This window comes from Eublepharis macularius, chromosome 2, assembly GCF_028583425.1.
Source record: "Eublepharis macularius isolate TG4126 chromosome 2, MPM_Emac_v1.0, whole genome shotgun sequence".
Lineage (NCBI taxonomy): Eukaryota > Metazoa > Chordata > Lepidosauria > Squamata > Eublepharidae > Eublepharis > Eublepharis macularius.
In genome coordinates, this window is record NC_072791.1 from 201,432,366 (window position 1) to 201,459,011 (window position 26,646).

The following is a 26,646-nucleotide window of genomic DNA, read 5'->3' on the forward strand; positions in this document are numbered from 1 at the left end:
AATTTATGAAAGGCTCTGATCCATATTTCATATCTGCCACAAAACCTCATCAGAGTAATAACCCTCCTCCTCCTGGGTGTTATGCTACCATCTGCTGCACTATTACTTATCTTTATTTTGCAACTAATTAACAGCATAATCTTCTAAATTCAGCAAGTTAATTATCATTATTGTGGTCTTTGCAGCATCATCAGTCCTCATGAAGTCTTCTCTCCCCCCTCCTCCCTCCCGAGGATGTATGAAAATTAAGTAGGTTGGGAGAGGGTCTGTTTCTTTAGAGCAGGCTCATTAGGTGTTTGCTGATTAGCTCGGCATGCAGAGAGGCAGGTCAGGAGAATTCTGCTGAACACGAGGTCCCATGCCGGGCTCAACAAAGTTAATGCGAGTTTCTGAACATTTGCCAAGCTGCCCTCTGTCAACTCTCAGTAGTAACCCCCTGCAGAAAACCTACTGGCTACCTACTATGCTTCAGGCATTTCTCAGTTTGTCACAAAAAATGGTATATGGAGAATTTGGAAAAACATTGCTTAAAGGTTCTTTTTTAGACAGCGAGACAATTCCAGTTTCAAATGCCTTTTATTCTGCTTTTTAAACTCTTTATAAGTTTACTTTTAATAGTTTTAACTCTTTACAAGTTGCAAATCTGCAATTCAAACAAATCAGGGCAATTATTAAATGAATTTGCCTTCACGACACTGCGCCTCTCATTTTACTACATTTATACATATTCTGAGAAAAGTTTTTTTTTTAAAAAGGATGTTGGTAACTAGAGATGGGCACGAACCAAAAAAAACCCCGAACCATGAGGTTCATGGGTTTTCACGAACCAGGAACCACAAACTGGCATGAACTGGGGCCAGTTTACGAACCAGTTCATGGTTCGTGGGGTTTAAATGCCCATTTCCAGCTGCATAGCAGCAGCAGGGAAACAGGCATTGACAGTTTAAAGGGCCCTTTCCTACCTTGCAAGCAGCAAGTCCCTTTATTAGCTGGCAGGCAGCAGGAGGGGATCTCCCCCTCGCCGCCTGCCAACTAATAGTTTAAAGGGACCTGCTGCTTGTAAGCTGCAGGGCCCTTTAAACTGCCCAAACCCCACCCCCCCAGCATCAGCCCCATACTGCCACTGCGGCCATTTGAGGGGCAGGGAGGCTGTTTTCGGCCTCCTCCACCACTGTGCGGGCTGCAGCAACCATTTCAGGAGTGGGAAGGCCGTTTTCGGCCTCCTCCACCACCCTGCGGGCCCACACAGCACTGGAAGAGTCCAAAAATGGCCTTCCTGCTCCTTGCGGGAGGACGGCACAGGCCCACAGGGCAAGGTAAGTGTGGGGCTGGGGCTGGTGGGGTGGGGGCTGGGGTTTGGGCAGTTTAAAGGGCCCTGCAGCTTGCAAGCAGCAGGTCCCTTTAAACTATCAGCTGGCAGCCAGCAAGGGGGGATCCCCCCGCCACCTGATAGTTTAAAAGGACCTGCCGCTTGCAAGCCACAGGAAAAGTTTATATGGTCATTTCCCTAGTAGACCAGTTCGTGGAAGTTCATGGAAATGAGCTTCCACAAACCACTGGTTTGTGAACCATGAACTGGCCTGGTCGTAATTTGATTCATGCCCATCTCTATTGGTAACTAGGCAATTTCATGGTTAAACTTGAATGACCAGAAATTTGCTCATGGATTATGGAATGTGTGAAGCTAGTTTGCATGTAGACTTCCAGGATTATTTCTTCCTCTAATAAAATATCATATAATGCAGGAGAATCTTTCTTTACCAGCATTCCAGGGAAACAGAGCCTGTTGGTTAACCAAAAAGCCAGTTTTTACCTGATGATGGGAAGGTAACTGTGTTCAGTGGGCAGCAGCCAGACCTGAGACCTAGCCGGGACACACCACCCTCCTTGCAGTGCTTCCCTCTCACTCCAGCACCTGCCCAATCACTCATGTGTCTGCTGCAGCCCTAAATCTGGTGGCAGCGAGAAGGCTGCCATACCAAGTGGGTAGAACATGAGCAACTGTGGTAGGCCTCTGGAGCCCACGTATACTGGTTAACTAAGCCATACAGTTAATCTGGTGCTAGTTAACAAAACTTTCACTGTATATACTTACCAAGACTAAGTAATGTCTATATAACTTTTCCTTACAGCAAACACCCAAGCAGAATGGCATAGCTATTTTTGTGCTAAAGCCTTACATGATCATCCAGTTAATTTCCGCTTCAAGTTTCTTTTGATCGTAATTATTATTAAATACATATTTATCATGCAACCCAAGAATACAGAGCAGATAAATTTTCCAGGAGGCTTCCCACCCAGGCATGCACTGGAATCATACCAGTATCCTATGCATTCTGACTAATCTGGGACGGTGGGATAATTCCAACAGGTAACAATAAAGGGTAACAATTTTTTTCCTCAATGCAGGATTTTGATTAATATCTTTTAATGTTTTATTTTTATTATTTTTATTTTGTAAGCTGCCTCGGGCAGGTTTCAGAGAGGCAGCATTAAAAATTCTAAATAAATAATTAAGGAGCAAATGATTATACTTATTGGCTAACCACTTGCAAGTGTCTAATCAAAGGTCTAAGAGTTTTTAAAAATAAAAGATTTATATAATATTATAAATATAATATGTATATACTGCATTTGCCTGGGGCTCAAGATGACTTATAAATTCAGACATTCAAATACCAAATAACCCTCCCCTCCTTAACTAAGAAATGCCTGCAGCCCACATCCCGTTAAAAGCGCTAAGCACATAAAACGCCTTTGCAGAGCTTCCTAGACACTGCTAACCTCGGGGATTCCGTTCTACAGTGCAGGAGCTATGGAAAAAGTACAGGCTTTATTCGATGCCCAGCAGGCTACCCTAAACAGGGAAACAGCTAGCAGGTGGCAGCCCGAGGACTGCAGCTGGCATACAGGGGCATATTTAAGCTACAGTATTAAAACTAACAAGCAAGCTGACCTTTAAATATTAATTTCTTCTAAAGTTCTCATCCATGCTGCACCACCACTTCGCCCTGGGCATATTTACCTCAGAAGTAAAGGTGGTTCACTGGACCAGTTACATAAACAACTGTTATTACTGTGACTCCGGCCTTCAAGTGTGTTCCAAAAAGAGCGAACTGAATTTAAAATTTTCCACATTCATTGATCTCATCATGAATGCTGTTTTTTTAAACCCCATGGATATTCATGTTAAGAGTCCATAAAATCAAACCCAGGGCAGTTGTAAGAACATGTTCTAGCCTACCAACACCTTCCCTCTGCTGGTGGAAGAAACAAAGCACTGGTGTAAAGAGTGCACAGGAATGATTCTGTCCCCATCCCACCGCAGCTTCCTCATGGTTCTCTATCCATGAGGGTCCCCTGATCCAAAGCACTGATGGGGGGGGAAGGTTAAAGAGCTGCCGAGGCAAAGATATTCCCACCCTAACAACTTTTGTTCAGGGAATACAATACTGTGTAAATATTTACATATATTTACATTCAAATAGACACATGGCAGGGAACACCATACAACCTAATGATTTTCTGCTGTCAGGAAAACTAGTAACATTTGGAAATACCACTAGAGAGCACAGAGACGATTCCAAACCAAAAGGAACACTTCAGGAGCTGCTGGCAGTCAGAATATACATAATGGGCAGAAGGACATTCTTTAGATGAATGCAGTCATGGATGTAAATTTGGCATACAAGATAAATTACCCTCCCTTACTTCTAGAAGGTGAAAAAAAGCAAAATGAAATTTTAATCATGATGTATGCAGACATCTTATATATCTGTTTAATAACTTAGCAGTTCCTTTTCCACTAAACCTAAGACCCAAGACAGTCATTGCATACTCATGAATAAACATCCAAGTTTGTACATGGAACTGAAAGCAGCTGATTAATCTATTAGTAATGGGTTTTTAAAAAATGTATATTTTAAATGCAATTCAAATATGAGTTCTCTACTTAGAATGGTTATAACTGATCCTGCTATGTGTTTAAGCCTTTTCCAAGAACACAGACAGTAAGTAAAAATTTCCTAGTTACATCTGAATGGAGGAAGTGTAAGAAATATTAGATTTAAAATGACCTAAACTCTGTTAAGTGATTAAAAAAAATAACTTGAATGATGGCCTAGAATTTCTGTGAGTGCAAGGGGTGCAAATTTTTGCAAATTCCTCTTCTTCAGGTTCCTCCCCCTCCATTATTTCTGGGGGTCCCCCAGGAGCAGCAGTTTGGGTGGCCATACAAGGGGCGGGGGGAACAGTGAAAGGCCACATCCTGAAATGCTAGGTTTTATTTTTTAAGTAATGGTACTACATTTTTATTGGGCCAGTAGAAAAATCAGGTCAGCGCTCATTCCAGTGAGATACATTTCCTCAGTTTATGCCTAGTAACTGCAGTTTGCAGTCTTTGTGACTGCCTTTTGTAAAACCTGAACGCTTTTCAGTATTTTGCAAAAGTTGCTGCCTACTTTTTAAGAAGTATGAATCATTGTCACAGTAAGACAGTAAAATGCAAATATTCAATAAGTTTATCAACTAGAAAGATTGTTAAAATTTAAATTAAGTGATTTTATCATCTGTGCCTTCAAGAGCCACTTGTTTTTCATCTGTACTATCAAAAGCCTTTAACATTTAACATATATAAAGCTTCATAAAACACACTGTTGCATTATTTTGTTTTTTTCTAAAACTAGTCTAATATATAATTATACAAAAGTCATCTTAGCTGTTGGTAGACCACCAATTCAGAGTTAACAAAATTCCTGCTGTAACGGGTTGTATCCTACCATCTCATTTTATTTATTATTTCCCACCAATGGGGATCCAAAGCTGCTTACATCATTCTCTCCTTCTCCATTTTATCCTCACAATAACCCTGTGAGGTAGTTTAAGGCTGAGCATGCCTGACTGACTCAAGGTCACCCTACGAGCTTCCATGGCAGAGCAGGGAACCAAACTTGGGTCACCTAGATCGTAGTCCGTTGCTCTAGCCACTACACCACACTGGCCGTCATGCAGTTGAGACTGGTGCTTTCTACTGATGGAAGGCATCTCATGCCAACAAAATACACCATCCTTAGCTGTGGTTCAGATACAACTCAGTGCAATTAACAGTTCTCCCCTATCTTTCCTTTCAGCATTTAAATTAGTTTCTTAGGTCCTTGGTTTGCTGCCAGGCATAATACACTTTCATGATAAAGTATAATGCAGGATAGAACTCATTACGGGGCAGGGTACTTGAATCCTTACCATCTGCAAGAGATGGGAAAACATAGGCAGGCACAGCTCGCTCCAATCTAGAGCTGCAGCAGCAAGAATCTATATCTGGCAAAATGCTCCCTTCTGAACAGTATTAAAGGTACTAGAACCCTGCTTTGTGTAAAAACCAGTCACCCAAGCTGCAGCCCATTTCTTAATCCAGGACGCTGTTGAAAATTTTCAGACCTTCTGAATGGAACTCAAGAACAGAGGATTCTACTGACCACATATCATAGATACTCACATCATTAATACGTCATTTCATTGTGCTTGGTCATGAAATGAGCAGTAATAGAAATTACATTTGCTTTTTTGCTGTTAAGCAAAAGAGCGGGTGCTCAGAGTCTTGCTCAAAGTGACCCTGGAGTCACCAATCATTTTTTACTGAATGAATATGACCTGACAGATTCTTTAAAATGGTATCTTTATGGTTTATTTATGGCACACATTTTCCTTCATTTTACAATAACAAATGAAAAAACCCAAGCTGAACACATTGAAAGAATTCACACCGTACAACAAAATGATTCAAGGAATAAAAAGTACAACCCTGTAATTGTGTAATTATAGAAGTATATTTTACCAGTCATTTTTAATACTATGTTTTTGTCATCCTTTTATCTTGATAGCTAGACTAGTGCTAGGTAAAGGTAAAGGTGCAAGCACCGAGTCATTACTGACCCATGGGGGGACGTCGCATCACGACGTTTTCTTGGCAGTTTTTTTACAGAGTGGTTTGCCATTGCCTTCCCCAGTCATCTACACTTTACCCCCAGTAACCTGGATACTCATTTTACTGACCTCAGAAGGATGGAAGGCTGAGTGAACCTTGAGCCGGCTACCTGAACCCGGCTTCCGCCAGGATCGAACTCAGGTCATGAGCAGAGTTTGGGCTGCAGTACTGCAGCTTACCACTCTGCGCCACAGGGCTATTATACACAGGTAACACTCAAGAGTAGTGTTACCTGTGTATAATAAACACAGAGGCTGTGCATACCACAAACGGGTGCAGGCTACTCCAATCCCCTTTATCTTTAGCAAACAGCGTATCTACTGGTTATCTGCTGTCTTTGGTTACTTCACTTTTATAAAAGAAATAAGCAATGAAGTTTCAAGTGCTGCAGAAAATCGGAACTATACATTTCTCCATCACTCAAAAAACAGAAGCAACAGTCACCTGTAGAGAGCATCTAGAATATTCATGCAGAAGCAAGATGACAGCAATGTACAATACACTTCAAAGGAGGTTCCCCTAATGCTGATTGAGCACTCTTGGTGTGATGCAAAATGCCTACAGTTGTCTAAAATGCCATATAAATGCTAAGCTATCCACCTTAGCAGGCTGTTTTAGATATTTTAGATATCAACTGAACTGATGGAAAAATGCTCAGAAACATATTCAGTGATCTACTTTCCCTTCAGGACTGAAACTGCTGTTGCTTGACGAGGGTAAAGTATATGAAACAAAGGATTTGTATAGCATCCTCACTATTAAAAATCAAGAACCTTCTTTATTATTTATTTCATTATTTCATATTTATATCCCGCCCTCCCTGCAAGCGGGTTCAGGGCAGCTAACAACATCTAAAAACAATCTAAAACATTTTAAAACATCTTAAAAAACATTTAGAACCATTTGTGGAACACCCACTTACCAATTTAGCTTCGGACTGCACAGGCTGTGGGGAGGAGGGCCCGGGAATTCCTGGGATACTAGGCACCATGGTGACAGGTCTAACAAGCTGTCCAAGAGAGTCAGAGTTAATACATAAGTAAGAGCATATCCTACATCACAAGCAGCTAGTTCCTTTGGCTGTTCCTTTCTAGTTAAAGGCGCCAAGATAACGGAGCTGTTTCTGCAAGATCCGAGGTGTGCTGCCACAGTACAGACTAGTAATTTTATTTATTTACCACATTTACTCAAAAGGAAGATGACCCTGAACATAAGACAACCCAGTTTAAAAATGTTCTATACATTTTAAAAAATGCTTCTTAGAAACAGCTGTAATTGCAAATGTAAGACAACACCCTTTTTTTTTACAGCTTACCTGAGGGAAAAAAAAGCTAGTCATTTGAGTAAATGCTATACTTTATACCTGGTCTTTCTCCCCAATGGTGATCCAAAGCAGCTTACAACATTTTCCTCTCCTCCATTATATCCTCACAACCACCCTGTAAGGCAGGTTAGGCTGAGAGTTTATGACTAGACCAAGGTCAAACAGAGAACTTCCACAGCAGAGTGGGGATTCAAACCAGGGTCTCCAGATCCTAGTCTGACACTTGGAGCATCGAGAAATGCTCATGACTGTGGAATTCACTTTCATGCTGCAGCTGTGAAACAGAGAAATAGCAAGACCCCTACCCTGGCTTCCTTTCACTCAGTGGTATTTAATATTTATTTTTCAAAAGAAGGAGTCTAACAAAAAGAAAGGTGGGATAATTTAAAACACACATACAAAGACTGTAGACCCAGAATGGAGATTACTTAGCAACAGATATTTTTATAATTTTGTTTCTGACTGAGGACTTGAAATGGTTTAAATCCACAAAGTGGGGGAGACTGCAGAGCCTTTGAGAAGCAGGCCTGGTTTGTGGGAATGAGAGCCTGGTGATGTCTGATGCGGAGTGCTTCTCCCATTCACAGCTGATCTGAAGTTTCTCTCCCTTTCCCAACGCCTTCACTCTCAAGCTTTTCTTTTTATTGGACCCTGGAGTAGGATCCTGCCACTCTCTCTTCAGCTGTATCCCAACTCGGCATGTTGTGTTGCAAGCCTCTCTCCCATCTACCTGGGAATTCTCCAGATTGATTTCACCCACATATGCTCTTTTGGATTAAGTGGAGCCAGAGCCCATAACTGATTCCCAGCACTAGGACTGGGGGTGTCTGCATGCGTGCGCTTGCCTTTTGGAAAACTGGAATAAGCCAGTGGGCTGCGATATGCCATTTACACACACTTACTGGAACTGCGGTTGGGACGTGGACGTTGGAATTTGTGATCGAGGCAGGAATAGCAACAGGCATGGTTTGTCCATTAGGAAGATGTAATAGCAGAGGGAAAGGACCTGGCACCGGTCTAAGAAAACCAGAAACAGAAAATAAACAATGACTATAGTGCTCTTCTCACAGACAAGATTTTACAATGTATATACATAAACCTTACACAAGTTATCAGAGGTTAAAAGATGATGACATATGTAAGACAAATGCTGAACCATTATATATATACTTTTAATTGTAAGATTGTCCAAAACATACTATGAAAGAGACTCACAGTTCTTCAGAGACAGACACTACATTTTTTAAAATCCTCTAACAGACAATGCTTCATTCAATTAATTGAAACTTTAATAGGTTCAATTCAAATCATAGTAGCTGTTTTAAAGGAAGATGCATCAAGAGTAGAGATGGGCACAAAACGAACCACGGAACAAAATTCCGAATGGAACAGCTGGTTCGTTTCAAAGAAACGTGTTCCATGGGTCCGTGTTTTTATGGAACAAACAACTTTTCCTACTGTTCTGTTCCATTGCTGGTTCAGGAAGCCAGACACTTTGCGCCACTCAATCCATCGCCCAGGCAACAGTGGCAGTCTTCTGGTTGCCCCCAATCTGAAGCCTCCACACTTGATTGGCAGCTGTCCCTGTGAACTAGAGAGCTCCCACTCTGGCGCATCCAGCCAGGAAAAGGGCCAGCCCCTCAAAGTAGCTGCCAGCAGACACTCCAGTTTTTGCCACTGTGAAGAGAAAATGACGGGAAAAGGGGGGACCCATGGGCCATGCCTTTCCCGGGGTTCAATCTCTCTGAAACTTGGGGGGAGGGTGGTATTTAGAGGACAGTGAAGACTAGGTCACCTGCAAATTTGATGGGTATTGGACATTGGGAAAGTCTTGTTTAGTTTGGCTGTGAGCGTGAAGGTGCCCATTCTGGACTCCCTCGAACCAGTTCGGAACTGGCTCAAGTTTGGCTAATTTGTGGTTCACGTTCCATGAAAATGAACGAACCACGTGGTTCGTTTTCCCCCCGTTCCGTGCCCATGTCTAATCAAGAGTAAAGGGAAGTGCTTAAAAAAATAAGTCTTTTTCAATATTTTATCATACAACATATACACAAAACTCACACTATTGGCCTGTTGGAGGATGGAGCTTGTGTTATGACAGTGCTAGAAGTTGGTGAAGGTAGGGCTTGCTGAATAATGACGCTTGAGTCAGAACTCGCCAGCAATACATTAGGAACTTGTAGAGAAGCTGGACGAACAATTGTCGACGTAGGCTGCGCGGTTTGCTGTAGAGACACTTCCTACAGGGGGGAAGAACGGAAAACTTATCATTGCAGTTTAACTCTCCAGAAGCTCTTTACAATCAAATTTGATCTATATAAAGTTATCGTTAATAATTCTTTCACTAATTCAAATTTTATTTTAACTACAAGCAGTAACAGTTCTTACATTAGGGCCACTCCATGGAAATATTTTCTGTGCCATGTCTTATGTTAGGGATATTGGAAACATTTTCAGTAGAAGTGGCTGCTAACGTGAAAAGGCTTCTATGATGACAACCCCCTCACAACCTTTCACCACCTTGCCACCAACTCTAAACCTTCCTTCATGGGTTTGACGCCTCCCAGACCAGGAAAAGCCAGGTCATCACATGCCAAACATCTAGCCTCCACTATATAGCAGGCAGAGAGCCCTGACCCAGATCCTCAGAGGAAGGTCTCTCTCTCCTCTTCCAGAAGCACCATCAGACAGACAGACAGGCAGCCAGTTCCCTGTATGTCCCTCCCCTCACCAAGCTACAGCCCAGGGCTATTAGGGAAAAGGGAACTTAGAGGTTACTTTCCCTATATATACGCTGCCACCATTTAAACTTGGCCCATTTAATGTGACTAGAATGTTTGAGGCCTGTGTTTGGGATATATTCCATCAGTCAATGATTTCAAGCCAGTCAGGGTTAAACAAAACAAAAACAAACTTTATTTACAAGATGAAATGTAAGAGTGAACAGATTTTAAACAAACTGGAGTTAAACAGAGAATGCTTCAGTGTAACAGAACAGGTTTGGAATCAGTCAGCAATATCTTTGCTGTCTTCCTCAGCAGAGTCAAAGCCCTTCTCTCTTAGCCTCTCAAAAGCCTTCTCTCTCCCCCATGGACACTAACTCTCATTGGTCCAGCATTCTGCCTGTTCCCATTGGCTGTCTCTTAGGAGAGGTAGAGTTATCCTGTCTGTCACAGCTTCTCACCAAGTGAGCCACTTGCACAAGGAATCTCCATGCTGCACTCCATAATCCTGTTGTAGCAGTGTCCGGCAAGGAGAGTTTCCAAGTAGATCTCCGTTTACATGTCTTGCACGACCTTAATTAAAAACACCATCTCACATGCCATGCATTTTTTCCAGGTGAGTGCGAAGGGGCTTTTGAAAATTTTACACCACAGAATTTTTGATAATGTACAGGACACAGCATAACTGATTGAAGTTCTTGCTAACACTGTATGTTAAGTACATTTACCACCTTATGGTAGTGGGTACCTAAGCCTTCATTAGTAGAATTAAGCAGCCATCCAGCCTATTTAAATATGATTTATATAAAGCATGTCCATGTTTGTGTGCATACAGAGGCACACTTATAAACAGCCACACACATTGGACCAAGTAAGAACAGCCCTTCAAATAACCAGACACATTTTTATACATCTTATTGGTATTTTTCAGGTATATTCAGTTATCTGGATTGATATTTGTGATTCTCTGCAATACCAGTATCCCAATCCCAAATATTCCTATAAATATTCACGGCAGGCATTTTAAAGATTCCCCACTTGCCCCTCCCCAAGGTTTTCTGGGCAATGAAAGGGAGAAGGAGGGAGGCACCTCTCCCAGGAAAATTGGTTCATGGGCAAACAGGGTAAAAAGCAGGCACTGTCTAGAGTGACCATCTCGCCAATGAGGTGACTGACCCTTTTCCGTGCCAGCCACTGCTCACCATTTGGCTCTGAATGTGGCACTAATCTGTCCAGAAGGGTGGTATATAAGCACACTATTGTTATTGTTGTTATTATTATTATTGAAAAACAGCCAATCTGGAAAGATTTCCCCATAGAAAGCAATGGATCCCCCAAATTTTGGGATACCGGAAAAAAACCCTCAATCTGAATACCAAAATTGTACCAGGGAACCTGATTAATAGTACTCAGGAAAATGATTATGTGCGGAACCCGATTAACCCAGAATACCAATATTTAGCACTTCCTGAAATACAAAACTCAAAAATACCTATTTTTTTTCAGGTGCAGACCAGAATATTGACTCCTCATCAGGCAGAGAGACTGAAGACTGAGATGAGAAGGGGGCTGAACATCTGACACACCTCTAAGAATTCCCTTTGATGTGCAAGAGAAGCCATAGAAATTTGGGCCAGTCTCTCAATATGTGATGCAGCCCTACCTTTTGACTCAGATTTGGACTTTGAACCTCCTATTCTGGAGACCAGTGCAGCCTCTGAGGTCTCTCCCCAACTGTCTCCTCAGGCTTCACAAAGCCCTGAACCACCTTAACCCCATCAGAGTACTTCCCACTGAAATCAAGTCTGGCACTTTTAAGAACTGGTAGCCTGCTCCTCATGGGGAGGGGCTTGCATCTCCATCTCCTTGCAGGTGTATTTAAGCCGTTCACTATCAACCTTTGCTGGAACAACATCTAGAGCTTTGTTGGCTTTAGCATCTCAGCCTTTGTAAGACATTGGTCTCTTTCCTGTTCAGGTTGCTTGTGCGTGGGAAGATGGGCCTGGCACCCATAACTTCTGTGAACATAGTTCCAAAAAGTTCAACTGAAAAGATGCTGACCTTTTCATCATTGGTAGTGGACTCTGGATGAGGTAAAGGGCTATCCTGGTGAGTTGTCTCAACAACTGAAGGCTCTTCAATCTTATTCCTTATAATTGGTGTTGCAAGAGGTGATAAGTCTAGAGGCATCTGTAAAAATTAGCAGGAAGATAAATAAGTAACCCAAAAAAGGCTGCACATCAACAGAGTAGGTCTTTTTTAGCAAGTGGCCACTGGTAATAAAAGACATAATCCATGTAATCTTTATTAGGGTCAACCCAATAAAGAAACCAGTATCTTGGCTCTAACATCTGTTTTCAGCGGCTTTTGGCAGTAGCAAGATGTCTAATGAAAAGAAATTATATTCTGCTGGAACCAGACATTCCTCCTTAAAAAGATATTATTCATGACACAAGCAACAAAAGTTCATCCCAAGTAAAAACTATAAAGACGGAAACAGAAAGTGCAAAGATTATTTCCAAGACACTTTATTGTTACATTATGGGAAAGAAACACTGGCCACTACTGTTCCTACTGGTTCAAGAACCCCAATAGTAAACTACATACTGACAGTTGTGCACAAAATTATTTCGTTTTTAAACCTCTGTATCATTATCATACCTTTTTAATATCATCTTCAGAAGCTTTTTTGAATTCATTTTCAAAAGGACTTGCTAGTTCATTGAATAAACCCACTTCTTCACAATTCTTCAAGAACCGGGTTGGTGTTGGGGTCTGATCTAAAAAGAAAAGTAAAGGTTATTGTTTTAATTCTCACTCAGTTACACATTTGTTTTTATACATATCTTCAGAATCAAGTCACCATTACTACTACTGTCTCAGCAAAAACACAACAGTTCCAACAACGCAGTAAAAACAAATCAAAACTTCTGGTTTAATAAAATTAAAATACATCCAGAATGTTACCTTTTAACTAACCCTGTTTAAAAAACAGGCATTGTCTATACAGGAGAACTTTAAAGACATCTGTGAAAAGGTTAAAAATGCTTTAAAAATAAAAAACTTGCTCACTTTTTGACACGCATGACACTTTTCGACATGCACGACACTGCTAGAATCTTCAGATTAAGGTAAAACAGAGAATAATTTTAAGTACTTGCTTCAATGCTAGCTGGTGGCTTCATCCAAATAAATATAAAAATCTAGAAGCTACTTTAAAAAGTCAGCAATTCTATTATTTGAAATTCCATCGTTTACACATTGAACAACTGGAATGTAATTGATGAAAGCATTGCACAGCAATTGAGTGTTGGACAAGGACAGGGGGAAACAAAGTTCAAATGCCCACTTCATTATTAACCTTGATGGGTGGCCTTGGGTCAGTCACTTTCTCTCAGCCTAGTTTATGGAATAACCATGTATATGCTCTGAGCGCTCTAAGGAAAGGTGGGATAAAAATGTGACAGATTTCAACACTGGGTCAGAGTTTGTCATATATAAAAATGTTTGATGCTGCTCAGTGACTATAATTCTTTATCCATTTCCTGAAGGATAAATTCTCTTTGTTCCAATGGGGTTTATTCCCCAAAAAAATAGGATAAGGACAGCCATCATCAATACACCCTCTAAGAATAAACTTTAGTTTCCAGCTTTATAGCCACTGTACATTATATAATACACAATAAATTATTACCCCAAATACGCAGTTAACATTATAGGGAATGCTAGTGACAGAACACTATTGTGGATTGGATCCAACTATATGACCTGAAATTCAGTCACAGGAGAAAAAAGTCATTCAGGAACGCATGTTGCTTTGTCAATATAAGGTATAACCACCACATGTAAATGTTTTCTAGGACCAGCACCATTCTAAGAGTCCAATTCTACTCAATGGAGTTTACTGCCAGACATCTCAGGATTGCACTGTTACAGTAAGGCTGATTATCTTCTGCTCAGGCTAGACCAAAGTGCCATTTCCACAGGACTGCTGTTCATTGTGAAGAAGTCAAAGTTGGTATTGAGACAGAACATTACTTTGAGAGGCAAAGCAATGGCCAACATATGCTGCAAATATTTTATTGGCAAAGGAATCCTTTGTTATTGCTTCTTAGGAACTGAGACAAATCATATGCAGAAAATACACAAAATGTGTGCACATTCCAGAAGATGGATTAATAAAAACATATACTAACCAGCTACAATGACACTGTCATTACGAGCTGGACCAAATTTCAGTGTCATCTCATGTTTATGTTTATGGACAGCCAAATGATCCTCGTTGGTAAAACGCTGTGGCAAAAAGTTTTAAAATATAGTTAAAAAATTGAATTTTGATTGAAGTGAAAACAATACGGAGAATCATTTTCATAACAGGTAGCAGCTGATTCTTTCTGAAAAGCCCTGAAGACACTGGTGGCACACCCTAAATACATTTAACCATCCTCCGCACAAAAAGATTCTTTTTAAAAAAGCTTTTAAGTCAGATTTTTTAAGCTGAATCATTGTAAGTAAAATTGTAAGAGCCCTACAGTAATTCCGGAGCCAACAACCTCTTAACAAAGGTTTCACACTACCTGCACACTTTATTGATGAGTAGCTGCAGAGTGATTGCAGCACCATAACTATATAAGAAATCTACCAGCCTGTCAAGATGATTTACCAGGTTATAAAATATGAGCGCACTTGGAATGCACATGCCAGTTGATCTAGACTGTAGCCGTGATTTTCAGCACAATGGCACTGCCATATAGTCATTTCATTTTTAGGAATATAAATTCAAAATTGTTTTAAATAGATCGTGGATAAAATCTTCTAGACCTCAATAAGACTGAAACAAGCCCCTTCTGATAAATCGATTTTAATGCTTTAATGATTAAAAAAACCTGTTGGTCTCACCCTGGTTGGTTGGTGAAGCAATAAGTATATGGTTTAACATATACTACTGCATATGACTCCCCATCAGTAAATGCCCCAATCAAGGATGGGAACTGTCAATGCTGGCTACTATCTTGAACCGAGAGTACAGACCTTAGCTGGAGTGGAAACTATTGCCCCTAGACAACAGGCAAATCTGCCCATTAGAATTGACTGTGTTGACTACCTTGACAGAAGGACATGCAGTTAAGGATTGTGACCTCCTTAGGAAGACTGCTGCAGGTAGTTATTTTAATTACTAAATGTCAACAAAGTCTGTGTTGATTAATATGGATAGTTCCAACATATATTACCTGTCCACATCCAGGGGCAGTGCATAAAAAGGGTTTGTCATCACTCATATTCCACAGGTCCTTGTATTACCTACATTGCAATAATAAACAATTCCAATGATACAGAACAATTGACTCAAGTCATCAAACACCCTGCGCAACTCCAACAGGCAATTCTGCACTTGTTAGTGTTTCCCCTGTACAGAAATGTCTCAATCTCCAAAAGAGCAAATATTTCAATGAGCACATTAACAGTTTTTAGGTAATGTTTTCTAAATTACGTGAGGAAGGTACAGCAACTCCAAACAGATCTGTGCAATGATGTCTATCAGGGGACATTTCAATAAAATGTGGAAATTATGCTTTTAAAAACAGAAAGCAATATTGCATAACATACACACATGTACCTGGCAGATTTCACATGTAAGTTGAATTTCATAAGGTGAACTTATTATAATCTCCTTGTCATGACAATGGTCCTGCAATTCAAGAAAAAAAAAGATTATTTCTTTCTTATTCTATTTGTCTGCTCAACGGTGGGCTACAAACACATCTTTACATAATTTATCTTCATAGTAACCAAAGTAAGTAACACTGAGTACAAAAATACATGTTTTGTCTCTGCAGGTTTCTCTAACCTTCCATGGGGATATGTTCAGATAGACATCTCCAATGTTTGGGTGGGCTAGGATATAATTAAAACAGATCTTTTGATAACAGCACTTTGCCCAGCTACTGAGATCACATTAATTTCTTTTAGCTATATCCATGACATCCATGTTCAGACATTACATTTGTCCACATTCACCAGACCCCTCCCCAATGCACTGTGTTAATTGTTCACCTATCCTTAGAAATAGCAACTGCTCCAGCATGTACCCTGTTTGATCAGATCTGAATCAGGATTCCCCAGGCGCCTCTCTAACACTGTCCATATCTATATAATGGCAAGCTGAATATATGCACAAGAAACCAATTATCTACTCTTACTCTTCTAGTGCTATTAGATGAGCAGTGTGTTCTTACTATTTGTCCGGATGTGACACATGGTTACGCATGTGGTACCAGGGGCACTACCTCCCACCAAGAGTTGCCCCCTGTGCTGGCAACCCACTGAGTTCCACCATCTCTTCTCCCAGAAAAAAAGCCCTGGGTACAAGTAAATAGACAAGAAATGTTAGAACAGTGATGGCGAACCTTTTTGAGCCCGAGTGCCCAAACTGCAACACAAAACCAACTTATTTCAAAGTGCCAACACTGCAATTAAACCTGAATACTGAGGTTTTAGTTAAGAAAAAACAGTTGTCCAAACTAATTAACATCTCTCTCTCTCTCTCTCTCTCCCTCACTCAGGAGCCACAAATGAAAGTAAAGCAAGTTAAATCAAAGCAGTTTGCCCTTCTTTACACCACCAGCCTGGCTTGCAAGCACACACTCTCTCTCTCTCACACTCAAGAGCCATGACTAAAAGTAATGCAAATTAAATCAAAGCAGCTTACTCTTCTTTAGAAAGCCAGCCCCAGCAGCCCGGCTGCTGCCTCCACTTCCTGCAGCTAAAGAGACGGGCAGCAGGGAGGCAGCCTTGAGGAAAAGGAATCACGCGGGCAGGGCCAAAACCCATGTGATCTCTGCTCAGAGCTACTGGAACGCCGTTCCAGGCGTTCCCCCTCCAAACGAGCCCTGGACCTAGTGATCAGCGATTTGGCTCACGTGCCCACCGAGAGGGCTCTGCGTGCCAGCTGTGGCACATGTGACATAGGTTCGCCATCGCTGTGCTAGAACCTCCAAGTGCGCTTGCCAGGCCTCCCCAGTCTGTCCCTTTTACCTCAGCCTAACTTCAATGCAAGAAAAACCCAGATGGGAGAAAAACACAGTGGGGGCAGCTTCAGAGAGTTAAGCAGTAGATGCACTTCATACCAATGTACCTTTTACTGGGCAATTTCCCGTTATGCATAACTGGGGAAAATCCAGTTTGAATGCCCCGGTCTGCTGCTATCATATGGAATATGGTTATTAGTGTAACCAAGTTAGAAAGAAGGCCAAGGAACTAAGACAACAGCTGCATTCGGCTGGCACATTTAATAGCAGTTAAGAGAAAATGTGCATAAATCTGCTTGCTGCTGGGCTCAGGTGCGCACATCACTCTTGCTGAGCATCAGTTAACTACTGACTCTGGTTACCCATGATGTACAAATGCAGGCATGTGAGTTAGCTTTTTCTCCACTAAGCAGGATAGTAAGTCTGAATTGGTTTAGGACACTGATTAGTGGAAATCCAGCTCCAGTTAACCCATGCACCCATATGTTACGTCATGGAAGTAATGCTGAACTACAGTTCTTGTTATGGGGAGGGGTGGAGTGAGGCGTATATGTAAACCTGGCTGCAAGGTGGGTTCATGCAAATTTCCCTTACATTTATGATGTCTGAATGCACAGTGAGATAACCAAATATTATTTATATTGAAGTACATTCATTCTACAAAAAGGCAAAAAAAGTTATCAATGGTAATAATAACACTGCATAGGTATTTAAACAGTATACTGCCTGAACTTTCCCTCCCTTTTCCATTCTCTCCTCTTCCTTCCCCCACTGCTGCCTCCTCCTTCTCTTCTTCCTCTTGGGCTCACCCAGTGATGGCACCTCTTTCTCACCTTCTCTATCACATCCTCCTCCTTTCACTGCTGCTTCTTTGGATGCTTCTGCACATCCATGGCCTGCCTGCAGCACATCTATCTCCTCTTGTTTGTCTCACTTGATAGCAGGACGGCTACCACCCCAGTCACTTCTTCCCATTCCCTGTACAGCCTGGCAGCAGCACCTTCCAGTTGCTACTGCCTAAAAATGGCAGGTAAGATCTTATGATGTAGTGTCATGATATCTTGGTTTTTCCCTGTTTAAGCACTTTTAAGTTTTTAAAAGTTATTTTTTATATTTGTGCAAACCAGGGAGCTGACACCACCCCAATCAGTTAGGAAAAGGGCTGCAACTCAGAGGAAGAGCCATTGCTTTGCATGAAAAAGATCCTAGGATCAATCCCTGGCATCTCCAGTTAAAAGGACCAGGTAGGAGGTGAAGTGAAAGAGACCCCGAAGGGCTGCTGCCAGCCTTGGCAGGCAATACTGATCTTGATGGACCAACAGTCTGACTCTGTATAAGGCAGCCTCACGCGTGTAACTGGGTCAGCGACTGAATGCTGCAATTGCACTCTCTTCTTGACATGGACTATATCTTCAGTTACAGCCACCTGTTTCTTAAGTTTAAGAAGTCTAAGGAAAGAACGAGAATTGTAAATGTCTAGGGATGCAATCTATGCCTGTGAGAACGCTGAACTGAAAACAGTATAACTTCTCTCTCAGTAGAATTGTATAGAACTGTGCTGTGTAACATGTTAATTTCAATTAACTTAAGTCCAATTGTTTCATGTCCAACTTTGCCTGGTTGAGCCAATGAAATTACCATCACTTTGTCCTATTTATATTATGAACATACTGTACATTATTTAATATTTGTTATATAATTTTGTTTTAGATTTGCTCATATCAGGGTTTTTTTGCTTGGTCATCTGGGAGAATTCTTTTTCTACATTATTTTTAAAGAAAATGTTATTTTATTTATAAAAGCACTTCTGAGGTACAACAAGAATGAGTCAATGGATCTGAAGCAGGATACAGTCAAAATGCTAACATCATCTGCAACAACACATACTGCAAAATATACCCCCCCTTAATATATAAGACAAGGCTTGAACAATTCTACTTCTCAACTATAAGACCGGTGCAGTATGAAATGTGTAAAGAGGAAACCAGTATGATAACTAATGCTTTAGATATAGGAAGGATTTCAAGTACAAAAATTCCTTGGAAATCAAATACAAAAGAACACAAAGGGAAGCTTCAGATAGTAATCATGAAAAAGGAAGCTTAAGTGTCCCAACATGACCTCCATGTTTCCTACTCTGTCACTTGAATAGAAAAATTTGTGGCACAACTCAAGTTTTAGAACTAACTGGCAGGGAGGGGGGGGGTGACAGCAGAATTCCCACCCAAAAAAGCACGAAGGACAAAGAAAGGTAGAAAAGGATCAAGGCTTTTTTGTGAAAGGACAATGGATGAAAAGAAACATTGGATGAAATAAATATAAATGCTTATTTAGTCATAGTCTTCTCAAATCAGAGGACATCCCATATGAGAGAGATGAAAAGGAACTGCTCAGCATTTTTACTATATGTGGGATAGTTAAATGAAAGAACAGGGTAGATCCAAAGCTTCCATAAACAAAGATAGTTTGCAAAAGTAATTTTTGTCACCTTTCACAATAGGCTCCTTGTGGCAGACTGGAAAAGCGGCTGTTTGGAACATTATGCCATAAAGTGGTTTCAACAAGGGAGACTTGTCCAAAATTGCCCCTCTTACTCTTGCACAAATAGAGAGAGGACAGTCTTTAAAGCAAAAACTTGTCCAAGCACTATCAAATGTCCTAAAACGTAAATGATAATTGTATGTCCATTTCTTCTGATATGCAACATACCACAATTATATTGGCATCCTGTATAAAACAACTTGGGATTGGAAGAAATGTTTTAAGTTAAACTGAAGTGTCTTACTGTCCAAAGTGTTCTAGACAAAATATCTCAGGCCACATCAGCACTGGCAACTGACCCGAGCCCAAGCAGTACCATGGCTGCTATCACTGGTACAGGCCCTCTTTTCCCTTGCAACATAAATATGTTGCGCAGTGAACCTGCTCCAAGCAGAAACAGGTAACAATTTGATACTCTGTGGACTTTTCTACTGACCAGGAACACAATTCTTATACAACTGCTTTCTTATAGTAAAGTGATTTTATTGAAAATGCACAGAATAAAGCAGCACGGGCTAAGCATCAATTGCCACTATCTGATTTGAATGACAGCAGCTAAAACTAATCTATATTAGATCTTGGTCCTAGAACTTGACCTCACTCATTAACGTTTGTCTCCAGCCCATCTCCAAGGAGGTTGGGGGAGGAGGAGACTAGCTCATTTTATTCTCACATCTCTGCAAAAGCAGCTTGACCACTCCTATCACCCTCAGTCTAGATCTCTGAGCTTCAAAGTAGAGTGGAGAATTTCAGATAATTACGCATTGACTCAGAATATGACTTTAATTTATTTCTTAGGCGCCTTTCTAGAAAACTGCTTGAGATAGCTTACTATCAATTTAATACAGTATTAAACAACCTAAAATTAACCAAACACCAGCATTAAAAGCAATCAACAAACAATAAACCAAGGTGAAGGTATCTTCAGCACAAAAGCCTTAAAACATAAAACATGACCAGTGCAGAATCCCTCCCTTTCCCTTCCTATATGTTATGCTTCTGCATAAAGACCAGCCAAGGGAAGCTTCCTTTCCATCTTCCTTTCGCTACTCAGCAGCTTTTCAAATGTGATAAGGGCAACAGTCCGCTCAGTTTCATGCAGATTCACCCAGTATTGTTGGATTTCAGATGTGGCTTGTCAACCCTTTAATTTCAAGCGGACAATTCAGCTGTTTTACTATAGTACATGCTCTGAAATGAGGCACTAATTTATTTTAGGAAGTTTGATATATTGCTATTTTGCCAAAATCGGTTGGAGGATGGAGAGGGCCACTTGACAGTACCTTGCTGATGGTGCCAAAATTCAGAGGTGGCCTTGCTTCACAGTAAATTAAGTTGACATTTATCAAGGTAGCTCACTTTCTATGTGTATGGCTGTTTTTCAAGGCTCTTCCATATGGTTATGTGAACCCACACTTAAGGTCTCAAGTAGCATAGTCAAGACATGGGTTTGCCACTCTTTATTAATACTACTGGAGCTAGTCTTTCTTCCTATAGGCACAATCTAGCCATCACTGAGCACATTCATCACATTCAATGAGGCAATTATTAGCACATTAGCTCTTTCCCACTGAAACCTATGAAACTTAAAAGTGCATAAAATTGGTGGTATAAGAATCTGTATTTATTAGAGAGTGCTTGATTTCAAATGGCAAAAATTGGTCAAATTTCATGTTTATACAGGTGTTGTACCACATTTTATGTAACAGCATGTTAGTAAGTTATTACAACAAAATAAAACCAACCTCCTCTAATGGCTTTTCTCCAACAGTCCCCAGTCAAGATATTGCATACAGATACCAGTCCACATCATAAAACAGATAGCTGCCTACACAATTTCTTGCCATAAGAAACTAGTTTGTTTCTGTCAGGGTTCCTCAAACTTTTTTTCAAATAAGAAATCCCTTCCCACCTTACTCTCTTCTGCCTCCTCACATGAGCATATATGAGCTGTTGTTGCAAGTTGAGTACATAAAATGAAAAATACTCTCTTTAGTATCACACACTAAGGTGTCCTCTGCCTTGGAAATAAAACTGGCTGCCATGATAATTCATCCACTTAGGGAGGAGGGTGGAACAAGAATATACGCTTGGGCCAGTTCCTTTGCATGGTTTTAATACACTCTTTTTTCAGATATTTAGCTAGTTACCCAATTAGTGGTATCTGGAGAAAACATCTTCATCACTGCATTAAGAACAATTACTGCACTAAGCGTACAATTACTTTATATTATGTTCTTCACAATCACAATGGTGGAATGTCAAAAAGTGTAATGCTGCTAAGACAACAGCTTTAGAAACAGTTACAATCCATAATCATGTGATCAGGAGTCTTTTATGGGAAGAACTGACAATGGCATTTCAAAATTCATCTGAAGAATGACACCCCAATGTACCTTGTACTGAGGGAGCATTCTTTGCCTAGAACAAAGCTTCATAGAACATAACCAAACTATATCACTTCAAAAGAACACATAACAGGACTTGACAACTACAGGTTAAGAAAAGCTGAAAGGTACCTAAGAAAAGCCCTCAGAGGTTATTTGAAGGAAGACACACAATTAACTAGATTATTCAAAGGGCAACAGGAAGCTGAAATATACAAGACACATGTTGGTAGTTACCTAACTTACAGGAACTGTTTTCTATTAATGAATGAAGCGGTGATGGAACAAAAAGGTGGCAGATGCCACTGTCACAATCCATGTCCTCACCACCTTGACGTACTTGTTTAAGAGTTGCAGGTAAGATAAACTGAACTTTCTTCTTGCTTTTCCTCCCACAATCAATACATGCTTAATAGGCATATACATCTGCACCCAACAGATGGGAGAATGTTTCACCTTTCTCCACCTGCAAGTTTTCAGTTTGCATCAGTTTTGCACACAGAAGGTATCAGGTTCAATCCCTGGTATCTCCAGTTAAAAGGGTCAGTAAGGTAGGTGAAGCAAAAGTTCTGTGACCTTCTCAGCCCCAATCCCACTGGGAGCAGGGGATGAGAGAAGGTAAAGAATTCAAACTTCACTGCACTCAGATCTGAGGAACTAAGCAGCAACACATGAAAACTCATATCAAAATAAAAGTTATTAGCTGTCAAAACACCACTGAACTTTTATTTTGCAACGGTGGACTAACACACTTTGTATTCATTCCACGCACCATCCTCAATCTGCATACTACATGTACCCTTGTCCTAGGCTATTCAACTTCCTTCCTCCATTCCTAGTAAAGGGGGGGGCAGGGAGAGATTATGAAAGGAATTCCCACAAACAATTTACTGTAGGAAGTTAAACTGAATGGAGGGAAGGATGTTTGCATATTGTTTCTCTCTCTCTTTTTTGGTCTATTTATATACCAGACAACTCTTTCTGAATTGTAAGCATGAAAGAGGGGAGAAGGGAAGGGGGCAGGAAGGGGAATGAGGGCTTCCTATGCTGCATCATTGGTTGTGGGGATGCTCACCTTTCATTGCTCCCTGCACGGGGAAGGTGAGGTGGGCTATAGAAAGAGAAAAATCTCCACAGCCAATGTAACTATAGGACATTTAGGTGAACAGAATGGCAGGGAAGCGCCTTTCCTTCCACTTTGATGTTTACACCTTTTTTAAAAAAAACAAATTTATACAGGAACGAGGAGAAAAACATCGAAGGAGGCGGCAAAGGCGCTTCTTCGCCCCCTTCCTATAGCCCACGGCTTGTGGGGATCCTTTCCTCCTATGAGGTTTATTCCAGTGATGCTGTGAGAGGAGGGGAAAGGTGGAGTACGAGTAGGCTCAAGGGCGGCGGGTGTTCGCACAGGGAAGTCAGGCTTGGCAAGGGAATAACGGGGCTCCCCGCAGGCGGAAACCAGTCTACGGGCGGTTGGGTGGAGGACCAGCCTCTTCTCGGCAGCATTGAGGCGCCATGTTACAGCCTCCCAGGCAGGCTCCCTCACCTCTCCTCCCCAAGCAGGGCCCGTCATGTTCCCACTCAGGCCGCCGCCTCTGGCTAAAAGACTCGGGCCACACCCGACCTGCGCCTCAGGGCCTCACCCGCCTCGACCTTTATTTACCACAGGAGGAGGAAGGGAAAAGAAAAAAAAACACAAGCACCACTCACCCCTCGCACGACCACCGGCCGAACCGCACATGAAGGCCCAGGTCCTTCACAGGCTTCCGTCACATCTCGCGGGAACTCATTGACACCTCTCTCTGTTTCTCGTTTTCTGGGCACTCACATCTTGTCCTCCCCCCTCCCACTCCCTGGGAAGGAGAAGATGCAGTCATGTGACATGGAAGGCGGAGCGGGCATGTAAAGAGAAGGGGAAAGGACACGTGGTAGTATAGGCGGGGCCTTTGACGGTCCTCAGAAGAGTCGAAAAGAGGCAAACAGGCAGGAGAATGTCCGGAAATAACCGAACGGGCTGCGACTGCGTAGAGAGCCGTTGGCGGGCGTTGCTGGAGCACAGCGCTGAGGAGATGCGGGAAAATCCGAAAGGCTGCGACCGTAAGGCTTGATGGGAGCGGCCCCCAGCCCCGGATGTGCTGAGGTTACCAACTTCCAGATGAGGGCTGGAGATTTCCCAAAATTCCAACTGATCTCCAGGATTCTCCAATAACCCTGAAGAAAATGGCTGCTTTGGATGGTGGACTTTATGACATTGTACCCCACTGAGGTCACTCTGGACTGCAGAGGCCTGGGCACATGCAGGCTCCATTTACCAGTCAAGGGCGATGTTCCTCCTGTGGGGTTTTCATTTGAATGCGCATGACCCGCGTGGCTTGTAATTAATTTGTGCCAAACAGTCCAGTATTTCTGGCACCTGATAGGGGCATCCTCCAAGAGCCAGTGTGGCGTTGTGATTCGATTTGGAAGATCTGGGTTCAAATTCCCATTCTGCCACTCGACTTTGGGCCAAGAACACACACTCAGCCTAACTTACCTTCTTCTAAGGATAAAAAGGACAGCAATGAAAGCCACTCTTGGTGCCCACAGAGGGGAAAGGTGGGGAAATAAGTGAAGTAAAATAGCGGTGGTGGTCTGCTTCCCAAGTGAAAGCTAAAGCCATCTTGCAGCTTTGAGTGTTCCTGCTTGAATCTGAGTACTAAAGCAATTCCATACAGTATCAGTTTCTGAATTCATGAAAACGTGCTTGGCCATTCCGCTACCACAGACTTCATAGTCCCCTTTTCTGACACAGACATACTTCTTTTGCTTTAGATAGTAAATATTGGGAGAAGCTCAGGGCTACAGCATTTGCTTTGCACGAAGGACCCAACTTCAGCGCCCGGCTTCAATCCCCAGCAAGAACATGGGAAGAATCAGCTAGTCGGTGACATGAAAGATCTTCACCTGACACCCCGGAAAGCTATTCTATATAAATCTGCATTTATATTAAAAAGCCAACCATTCCTATGAACTGCATGTTCCTGTTATTCAAAACAGACATACCTATTTACTTCCATTCAACACTGGGTATCCAATTCCTGAGGTTTTGAAGCTTCTCCTACCGAATAATTGTGTGCATAACCGTCTTTCACTCGTGCTAAAAACATTGAGATTTCTAATAGCAGGATGCTGCATCTGTCAACTCAGCACATTCAATAGCACTCACCAGTATTTCAATTATATTCCATCTTCCTCCTCAAAGGGGACCCAAATCAGCGTACATAATTCTCTTCCCCTTTTTATCCTCACAACCACTTTGCTTATGTGGTAGATTGGGCTGAGAGTTTGTGACTGGCCTGAAGTCACTCAGTGAGTTTTCATGGTAGAGTGGCAATTTGAACATGGATCTCCTAGCCTAACACTCTAACCATTATACCACTCTAGCTGATCATGTATTATACCCCAAGGGCCCTGGAAGTTTCAGACTACTCATACTCTTTCTTCTGAACGCCACCCTGCCAAGGCTTCCCAGCTCACAACTACTCTGATAAGGACTCCAGCATCAAGTTTAATGTCATACCTGCAGAAATCTGGCATTAGGATTCACACCCATCTATTTCTCAGAGCCTAACTAGGGATGTGCGCTTTGGGTTTTCGATTTGGGTAAAATACCCGAATCGGACCCAATTGTAAAGATTCGGGATATCTGAATTGGGCCAGCATGCTGGTCCTGATTTGGAAATCCCGAATCAAAGCTTTCCGAAGCATTTGTAGTGCTTTGAAAAGCTTTCGGGCTGAGTTTAAAGGGCCCCTTTCCTGCAGCGTGCAAGCGACGGGGCCCTTTAAACATCACCCCAGCACCAGCACCCCACCCCTACTCACTCAGGGTTGGTGGCTGCGGTGGCTCCAGCCCTCCCTGCCGCCCTGCAGGGCCACGGAGCATTGGAGGCAGGGAAAGCCTTTCCTACCCCTCAAATGGCTACCGTAGTGGCCATTTGAAGGGCAGGAAGGGCTGGAAGTGGTGGCTCCGGCCCTCCCCCCCACCCTGTGGGGCTGCTGAGGCGGAGGTGGAGAAAGCCCTTCCTGCCCCTCAAATGGCCACTGTGGTCCAGCTGATCACCCTCCCTGTCTCCCTGATGGCCAGATAAGTGGGTGGGGGTGGAGGGGTTGCCCCAGGGTGGGTGGGGAGTTGCTCCCTCTCACTTCAGTATGCGCCGAATATTTACAGAGCATACGGAAGCACGTAAATACCAGAATTGCCGCTTCAGAATTATGGTGTATCTGAATTTCCCCCCCACTTCGGGTAAACCCGAATCTTTTCAGGATGCACACCCCTAAGCCTAACTACACACAGCCCTGCTACAACTATGGGGCTGTCAGAATACATTATAGTTTCTCTGGTAGGGCATTTCTTAAGGTCTTGGTCACAATACTGGAATCAAGAGATAGTTAAACATGATACAGACTGACATTCATAGCACAAGTATTACTATCCACAAGACTTTCTATTTTACAAGTAAAATAGAAATAATAGCCCTTTCTAGGCAGAGAACTAGTGATTCTCAGGTACCCGTACCAGCCATACTTAATATAAAGTAAATCTGAAACAGCATTCAGCTCCTCTGATGCAGATACCTGTACCTCAAGCTTTTTTGTGGACTGTGCTGTAATACTAGATTCA

The 26,646-nt window shown here is 42.0% G+C and overlaps 1 protein-coding gene across 3 annotated transcripts in view; it reads right to left on the bottom strand.

The window, feature by feature from the left end:
• Positions 1-23,834, bottom strand: part of ATF2 (activating transcription factor 2) — a 43,099-nt gene extending 19,265 nt beyond the window's left edge. Inside the window, exons 1-9 of one of the 3 annotated variants that reach the window (XM_054971614.1) lie at positions 23,697-23,834; positions 15,648-15,719; positions 15,262-15,331; positions 14,227-14,323; positions 12,692-12,810; positions 12,092-12,220; positions 9,369-9,547; positions 8,210-8,324; positions 6,906-6,992 (exon numbers count right to left, since the gene is read on the bottom strand). In XM_054971614.1, the coding sequence (XP_054827589.1) occupies positions 6,906-6,992; positions 8,210-8,324; positions 9,369-9,547; positions 12,092-12,220; positions 12,692-12,810; positions 14,227-14,323; positions 15,262-15,309 (774 nt within the window). In that variant the 5' untranslated portion in view covers positions 15,310-15,331; positions 15,648-15,719; positions 23,697-23,834. The remainder of the gene's footprint in view (positions 1-6,905; positions 6,993-8,209; positions 8,325-9,368; positions 9,548-12,091; positions 12,221-12,691; positions 12,811-14,226; positions 14,324-15,261; positions 15,332-15,647; positions 15,720-23,696) is intronic. The other 2 variants (XM_054971615.1, XM_054971616.1) reach the window with 2 other exon arrangements.
• Positions 23,835-26,646: the final 2,812 nt, after the last annotated feature.